Genomic DNA, 9,201 nt, shown 5'->3' on the forward strand with positions numbered 1-9,201 from the left:
AGCCTAAAGCGTGGCGTGGAAAGACCAGCGATCAAATTGTCATCCAGCAAGACAATGCAAGGCCTCATCCATCCGGTGACGATCCTGATTTAGTCAACGAGTTGAAGAAAGACGGGTTCAACATTTCGCTGCATTGTCAGCCTCCTGATAGCCCCGATATGAACGTCCTAGACCTTGGGCTGTTTAGGAGCATACAGTCACTTCAGCATCAGATTCCTATATATACCATCGACGGGCTGGTATCAGCAACAAAACAGGCGTTCTGGTCAATAGATCCAGACATCCTTAACAACATCTTCTTAACCTGGCAAGATTGCATAATTGAAGTCATGAAAGGCAATGGTGACAACAATTACAAAATTCCTCTCATGGGCAAAGCTTCCATGCAGAAGAAAGTGCAACTGCCGGTCACACTCATATGTCCTCACGAGGTTATAGAGCAAGCCAAAGCCTTCATTTCTACACAATAAACATTCAACCTTGACATAGCCGGGTATTTATTCTGAGACAAAGATTAAGTGCGTTCACGGGGTTTATTTTGAGATAGAGGGAGTATCATTTTTTGCTTGAATTAATTTTGTATCGATATACTGTTGAATAAGCGAGTAAGAATAGAAGAATTAGTAACTTGAGCTCCTTTAGCTTTTGCTCCTTGAAGTGGTGTACGGACACAACGCCCCTGATAACTTCATATGTGCATAAAGCTTGGTAACAACCCGATTCGACATGAAATCACTTGCGATTAGTCCCATGACCTAGTGGTGAAGTCTGTACCTTTGTCGAAAAAGACAGAAATTCTATAATATCTATCCTCACAAGCGATATACCAGCATAATAATCAAACGTTAACGTTGACCGGGATCAGGGAAATGATTGTCGAAAGCTGAAAGCGGTAATAACTCACTTAGAGGCGCTCATCATTTTTTAAAATACGCTAGCGAGGCTAATCAAGAGCGCTTTACGGTATGCCTCGATGTGTCTCAACATTAGAGCACTGATATTGAGCGTTCCAGCCCGGGATGCAGAAAACATGCTTCCTGGCTGATAAGAGTTGAAATGACCACGAGTTCGGCCTTGCTGCAAATGAAGTTACGACGCGTCGATCTTGTGATCTTCAAGCTGGGATGTCGCGCGCAAAATTGACATGCCTCAGCTTAGAGGCATGTCAATTTTGAGGAATCTCCTCGAACGGGTGTGAGTCGCACCACCTCCGCGTCTAGCCCAATGAGAATGCGGTGGCGCTCGCATTATCGCGGAGAATAGGAGTGCAAAAAAACTTTGCCGCGATGGTTTGATGGGGTACGGAAGTAGAAGGTCGATCAGCGCGCCAGAGACGATTAGCCTTAGTCATACTGAAAAATATAGAGATCTCTTAGCGAATGATCGGTTCTGCCCATATCTCTACTGCTACATAGAACATCTGCGCCTTGTGTGCCTTCTTTCTGTCGTCTGAGAGGTACATATGTTCAGGCCCCATGCAAGAGCGGACAACAAACCTCTCACGGAAAAGCTAGCTGTAAGTAGACACAAGGATCCCTATTGAAAGAAGTGTGTCGTATTATGAGGTACAATAGTACCTCATGGTGGTCGTGGTCAATAGAAACTAGCTGCAAAAGTGGTGACTCCGTAACGGGGGTTACACGTACCCTGATATAAAAGGGTGGGTCACACAAGATGGTGTGATCGTACAAAGTGGTGAATTAGACAAGACGGTCTAATCATACAATGGCGTGGCTACACCTTAACAAGAAGCCCCCACGTGGCGGGACTGCCAGTAGTTATGCATATTAATTAAGTTTTACTATTTAATTTGGAGAAGTCTAGCGATCAAGATATAGGCGGCTTTGCCACAAGTAAAATGAAAAATACAGTTTAATTTCTGAGCCGAAGAATGTATTTGCCTTGGGTAAGTGTTTTGGGTACTCATGGAGATAGCGGATTGCGATCCGCTATACTTGTACTGGTTCTAGTATAGAACGTAAGGTCGGCGATCTCGCATAGCTTCCACTACGCAAAGAGCTATGGCAGCCCTGCTGCACTTGATAGCACTCGTAGTCATTCGACGCCTAAGTCGTTTCGAGTGATCCTCTGTGAAGATTCGGCAATTCTCCTGCTTGCCTCAGGGTCGGCGTCGACGACGGGTAAATCTGTTCGACCCAGGCCGCTTATGGTTAGCGCTAAGACCATTGAGGAGAAGGATGGGTAGAATCCCTTACTCTGGGAGACAGAGGCCAAGATGGAAATGGCATCCGCCATGCGCCGGAACGAGCAACTGCGCGTAGCGCTAGTGGGGTCGAGCACGAGAATGACATTTCGGTCATGGCGGAATTCCCTCCTGGAAGGAGCTGAAGCTGCAGCTTTTGCGAGTGTTCTCGTCGCCTAACCAGGCATATCACGTGCGATCGCGTTTTCTTGCCGTTCGACAGGGCAAGAAGGAGCTGTTGAACTTTGTCTAAGAGTAGCAAACTTACAATGCCGGGATGGCAGCTGATCCTCTCCTTGAGGCGATCATACTGAGCGTCTTTATGAAGAGCCAACGCAGTGGCGTGGCCAGAATGGAAGTCTTTCGTGAACATCCACCTTCTTTTGAAGAAGTGGATAGTGTAACATTGAATGCCGAATTTAGCTTTAGGTCGGCACGACTTGGTTGAAATGTACACTCTCATATATCTTCGAGTGGACATGAGTAAATGGATCTCAGCTATGCTGAGAAAGAGGGAAAAGAGCTTCGAGCTGTCGGGCAGCGTTCGATCATCCGACGGTGTTTCATAAGTGGAGGCATTTGTCACCTTTATAATGCCTGTCCCCTGCGCAAGGCGTGACGACCCGCTTTGAACCAGTCTGGTTTGTCGCTGGGAAACAACAACACCCAGTAGGCACGGGGCTACGTTTCGGGAATCAACTGAGTCCTGTTGAGCCTCACAGAGGTAGAGGGCAGCAGGGCTTAACCCTGAAGATCTCCGCGGTCTTGAGTACGGAACGTGTATGCAAGCCGGGCTTGCTGGTCGTGAAAGCGACCGTGAAGGGCTTTGGAACCCATAAAAGACCTTTTGTCGACTCCGGGGCGTCGGTCAATTATGCTCGACGCTTCACGACGGAAGGAAGGCAGATGTATGCTGATGCGCTGAAAGCGCGGTTGAGTGACACCGTCACTGTTTGCAACGGGGGCTTGTGTCACGGTGTCGAGGGTCCCTGTAGACTTCAGTGTCAAGTTTCTTGATTTAGCAGCGTGGAACGCTGTTCAGTCTTATACATGATTAAAGGTATGACCTCATCCTTCGTATGACATGGCCCGATTTGAAGGTTAAGCCACGAATTGTGGTTCCTCACGATGGAAAGTTGATGTACCGTATCCTATATGACGCTCACGACATCCCACTCAGTGGTCATCTCAGTCGTGTACATCACTGTGAGCTGCCCCTACTGGTGGTCCAAGCTGTACAATTGGACGAGCACTTATGTACGCACGTGTGAGTTAAAAGATGAAACTCTCTCCGAATGCGGCGGCGCTGCCGCTAATTTTATTGATATTCTCCCGGTCTTGGCAGTCCATGAGTATAAACTTTGTGTTTGGCCTGCCGAAACACCCGGCAGGCAACACAGGTGTGGTGGTCTTTGTGGACCGTATGAGCAAGAAGGCTCATCTTGCGGTGGTGACGAGCATCACCGACGGTGTCGGTACAGCAACGCTGTTTGTGGGTCAAAAACACTGACATCATGGACTAGCGGAGTTAATTGTCTCTGACAGAGACACACGCTTTCGGGGAAGTTCTGGTCGACAATCTTCAAGGTGCTGGGCATCAAGTTGGCTATGTCAACAGCGAAACAATCGCAGACCGATGGTCAAGCTGAGCGCGTAGATTGCGACATTGAGGACGTTTTTCGTAGCGTCTGCGCTGAGACGTCGAGGATCTGGAGCGCCAAGATGCAATTTGTGGAGTTCGCTCTGGACAATGCAGTGGATGCGTCTACCGGCTAGACGTTTTTAAACGTGATCGAAGTCGTTCATCCTCGCGTTCCGCTGACGCCGGTATCCCATGGTTCTGAGCTTGGTGGGAGAGGAATAGCCGAGCGGCTAGCTGATGTCAGCCCTCTCACTGTTCGTGAGGAAGTCGATGACTTCCTGTCTACCACACTGAGTGTCTTACGACACGTTCGCGACGCGATGGCTGAAAGCCAAAGCATGCGGCAGGAATATGAAGACGAAAGAGTTAAATGAAATGTTCAAAACTTTGAGGTCGGAGACCTGATTTTATTTAATTTTAAAACTTCCTACCTCTGCAGATTTTGCTGTCTTTGAGACGAAGCTCCATCCACAGTTTATCGGACCATTCAAGGTTGTGGCCAAGCGGAACCTTGCGTATACGCTAGACCTTCCGAGAAGAATGCGCATCAATCCGGTGTTTATGTGGGCTTGCTCAAGCCGTTCCGGGATCCGGCGCTAGTGTACGCGGAAGCGTTGAAGCCAGAGCGGTGCCCATAGGCGCTCCACCGTCGAACAAAGCAATACATTTGTCTGCTCGACGGCTTCGAGCCGCTCTGACAGAGCGCGATAGTCCTCAACGCGAGGCAGTTGGTGCAAAAAAAGGCTCTATGCTCTCGAAGCCTTCCGCACAGCTGTAGCGACCTCAGCATGATGCTGTGCAGAGCGCCGATGGCGACGGATATTATCATCAAGAGCTCGAAGAGCATTGCAAGTCACCGAACAGCGATCGACCGAGTCGTCATCGTCCGCCGCCGACTCCTCTCGAAGAGAACGGTTGCATCCACAATGCCTTGTGGGGCGACGTCGTCGGCAGGGCCAAACCCACTTTCTTGTGAACTGGCGGGCATACCCAAACTCAGAGAATTCGTGGGAATTTGAGAAGCTACTTCAACACGACTGCCTAGACGTCTTGGGACGTTTATGATCAAAGGATTCATGGCACTCCGCGTCGTTGTACGTCCCGCGATTCTCGGCAGTGGCCGGATAAGCCAAACAGCCATGAGCTGAGCACAAGTCATGACTGTGGTCGTAGACTCACCCTTGTGAGAAACCACAGAGCTACGGGAGTGTTATGGATGATTCCATAGGTTGCATGGCGTCAATACGTAGAAAGTCCGGGTTTTGCATTGAGTTTGACAAACTTGAACCGAAGATGGCGTTCTACGCGCACGTCCACTTCCTTTTGGCTCCGCAGTACGTCAGGCAGCGATAAAAGTTCCAGTGCCGCTGCACCGTTTCTCAAAGGGCTCTTTATCATGCAGTAGTTTTGCCAGGGGAGAACACCACTGGAATAGTCCATATTGCGGGTACAGGAGCGCCTCTTTTTGAGCGCGAAGTCGAGGGCGGTACCTATTCAATGGGATTTCTTGAGGTTTCAAGAAGCGAGCTCAAGGGCTTTTCGTTGGTCAAGCTGTGTTGTGGCCGTAGGCCCGACTTCGTAGACGCCTAACGATCAAGTGATCGCATCTCCGCACCAGTAGCGGGATCCGCCGAGCGGAAGCCGTATTCCACACAAAGCCCAAGGACCAAAAGTGAATTCGAGCGTATGGGAGCTGCCCTGTGGGCAGCCTCCAACCGTTGCTTCTGTGTGCCTCGTCGAGGTGATTGGTAATGGTACCACTTCATCCGGAAGTCTAGAGGTCGTAAAACGAACACGATGTCCGCAAAGCTCGAGCAGGGCTCATGACGCGTCGTTGATGCACCTCACTTCCTCTTCTTTCCATCCTGGGAAAGAACTATCCGACTCCCAGTCGACTTCCTCCGAATCTTCGACGAGGAAATCCATCGCCCGTGGCAGGCGCGGTGTGCGGCACTCAGCTGATGCTGAGGATGTGCTTCCTGTGAAGCCACATCCGGAGTTGCACAGCTTGCAGGAGACGAAGAAGGGCCCTGCCCGCGGGGGCTCTCGGATACAGCAGCTGTTTTGCATAGAAACAGGGGGTTCATTGGGCGGAGAATGCACGAAGATGTTCTCTAGAACGTAAAGGTGTCTCAGACATGCGAGCCTCGTACGAGGCGACAGTTAACTGTGAATTGTGGATATTCACAATTTTGATAGGGGAGAGTGTAACGGGGTTACACGTGCCCTGGTATAAAAGGTTGCGTTACACAAACTGGTGTGACCGTACAAAGGTATGGTCTCACAAGACGGTGTAACCACGCAATGGTGAGGCTACACCTTAACAAGAAGCCACTACGTGGTGGGACTGCCCGAAGTTATGTATTTCAATTAGAGTTTATTTTTCAATCAGGTAACTTGGAGATCAAGATATGAGCGGCTTTACCGCAAACTGAACGGATAAATACAGTTTGGATTTTGAGCGACATAGTCTATTGGAGGTTGCGGATTGAGATCTACTACACTCGTACTAGTTCTACACCACTCTTACTGGTTCTACTACCTCGTACTGGCTTTACTGACCTTTCTTTAAGCAAAACATCTACGGCAGCCCCCCTGCAGATTCTCTACCAAGGATAGGTAGCATAGGACAGGTTTGTTTGATAGCTGAAATTAATATTTCGGGATTTGTGAAGCCGTATGAGGACCTGAAAGATTCAGGAGTGTCGTGTATATACGTCAGACGCATACACGAGAACACTTCACAGAACCTAGAGTCATTGAAAATACCGAGTACGAATACAATAGCTGTGTCTTTACGATAGGAACACTGTTGAACTTCTAGTGGGTATCGAGGCATTTGACACTGTAAAACGTTGACTAGTTCTGGTTTTATCTTCCATAACGACCAAATTCTTGTCACGCCAAAGTTTTGATTGTATAAGCCATGGGTCAACTGGAAATTGAAAAGGTAGGTGCTACTCATCCGTATCCTTGCGTTGCATTTGCGAGTCTTAAATTTACCTCTACCGAAAAAAAATTCAAGCAGTGCGGGGGATTCGGTATTGGCTCCAATGGTATTAGTAGGTACCTCGAGAAGAGCTTGAGAAATAGAATCGGAAGCCGAAGTCGTAATATAAGACAGAGAAAGGTGATGGTATAGCGTGGTCACTAGAATGTATCGCTGGAAAAAAGAAAGAACGACTGTGTCCCGAGTAAATCTTTCGCGGGACGGTACAGAACAGCTGTGTGCTGTTGCTTTCAATGTTAATATGAAAAGCGACTGGGTATCTCAATCTCTTGTACAAAAGCCGGTGGAGCTGTATGGTGGTTGTATGTCGCAAGAAGTAGTCCGTTAATGAAGATTAAAGGATAATTCATCCTTGTCATGATGTGACCATTCTACAGACATAGTGATTAAGTGTGATAGACTACCCGGTAGTACCATATTTATAATTTTTGTGTGCCGCTCGAGCACGATGGCTCATCTCGCTCCTGTCAGCAGGAATCTGACTTGAAAATACCATTATTTGACGGAGTGCATCGACAGCATGGCTTGCCGATAGCAATTTTACCATTTTTACTTAACAGCGATGTTTGAGTAAGCTTCTTTAAGGTGCTCGGCATAAAATTGGATACGTCAACCGCCGATCAGCTACATATAGTGATTATACCATCGAATGGATTGCGCTTTGTAGAATACCCTTCGACGCGTTCCGCAGACAGACAGTGTAACGGGAATTGCCCGTCCTTGTACATGCAATTACTGGAGGAGATCTAAATCTGTTACCAGCGAGACGTCGATTTATGTGAACCAGGAAGGAAGAAAAGGGTGAAGTGACATTTATTATGATTAAAAGGCCTTAAAACCTTTCTAAGCCGATTATTTCATAACAAAATTAAGGAATACACACCATTGTTTATGCAGAAGCAGAAAATGTATGAACTTTGTTATTTGAAACAAATTTGAAGAATGAAATCGACTCGCTTCGGCACAGCTATGCAGGTTCCATTACACATGTTGTGTGAACACCATACTTTTCAGTGTGGTCAACATTAAGTATATCTAAATTCGGTAATTTTTTGACATCGCACCAGAGTGCCACCGATTCTCGGCTTCAGGTATTAAATGAGAAGAGGCTGTCGACCTTTGGATATCAGGTAGGGTACACTTTGAAGCAAGACCAGTTTTCGTATTCCGATGATATCGGAAAAGAGCTGGATATCGTCGTCGAAACAATTCATGCGAATTGAATGGGTAAAAGTTTAAGACTCGTGCAGAGGGAAAATTTGACGCTCCTCCTTCGACTAGGCCGTGTATCGCCGAGTGAGGGCGAAGGTGCTTTAATGATTACGAACTTCGTTTGAAACAGTACACTGGGAGGAATAGTGGTATACATCAGTTCCAGAATATCGGTATATGAGAATTTCAGAATTTCGATGCTGTTAAGAAAGAAAACGAGTTAAATGTTTACGCAAATATTTAGATAACAGTTTTGTTAATATATGTACTCTTGAAATAGCAGAGCGATTGGTGATTTAAGAAACTCTTGGTTCCGCTCTGAACGATTCCAATTTCTGTGTGTATGCGGCCTGTGAGATTCGAAGTCTTCTTTAAACGGGAGGAAATTATATCTTACAAGCTATCAATACCACCAATCCTTTCTATGTATATTCTGCAAATCATGACCACTAATCAGGATACTGGCTTTTCTAGGTCTCGCACAGGTTCGTTAAAACGTAATGGATGAAAGGAACATTGTTAGCAATATCCTCGCACAATAAGCGTGATAAAAGGTAGAAATATAGAAGCTTATAAGTCTAACACAAGTGCAAGAGGGACGGTCAAGTCAAAGTTAGAGACATCAGTCGATTAAATAATTTACTTCTCTACTCTTAACATATTGCGTTGACACATACGCTTTGAGCACACGTTAATACTGTGTATATGTTAAATTTTATTTATCGAATAACTGTGTATTGTAATCATGAGCATAGTGCACATTTTTATTCCGACATTCTACTTCAACAAACAGATAGGGTGGTCAAGATATATGCCTCAGTTCCATAAATCAGTAATTTCACTAACTCTGTTCCTCATGCGCGGTGCCTCTACGTGGCTACTGCTCTTCTCATCGCAACCAGCGCTCGTTCAGCTTCTGAGTCCGTGGAGATCAATTCTTCTAATGTATCAAATATTGATATTTTGCCAGCCGATTGTATGGACACCAAGACGTCGCCCAAAAGGTCTTTAAGAGGGAGCGATCACCATTTTAGAATCTTGCCTTGTTCACCTTTGAGCCTTCTAGCAATCCCTTTTACGCGGAACGCTTTATCCGTAGCTTTCTTTCTGTGCACCTTCTCTGATTATTTGAGC

General features: G+C 46.8%; 1 protein-coding gene across 1 annotated transcript; it reads left to right on the plus strand.

Moving 5' to 3' along the window:
* Positions 1 to 158: 158 nt before the first annotated feature.
* On the plus strand, positions 159 to 470 carry PHALS_08667 (uncharacterized protein; the record flags this gene model as incomplete). The annotated part of the gene is made up of 1 exon (XM_024724058.1): positions 159 to 470. One exon carries the CDS (start codon positions 159 to 161, stop codon positions 468 to 470), a length of 312 nt encoding a protein of 103 aa, XP_024574973.1.
* Between the last annotated feature and the right edge of the window lie 8,731 nt (positions 471 to 9,201).

This window comes from Plasmopara halstedii, assembly GCF_900000015.1.
Source record: "Plasmopara halstedii genome assembly, contig: Scaffold_323, whole genome shotgun sequence".
Classification (NCBI taxonomy): domain Eukaryota; phylum Oomycota; class Peronosporomycetes; order Peronosporales; family Peronosporaceae; genus Plasmopara; species Plasmopara halstedii.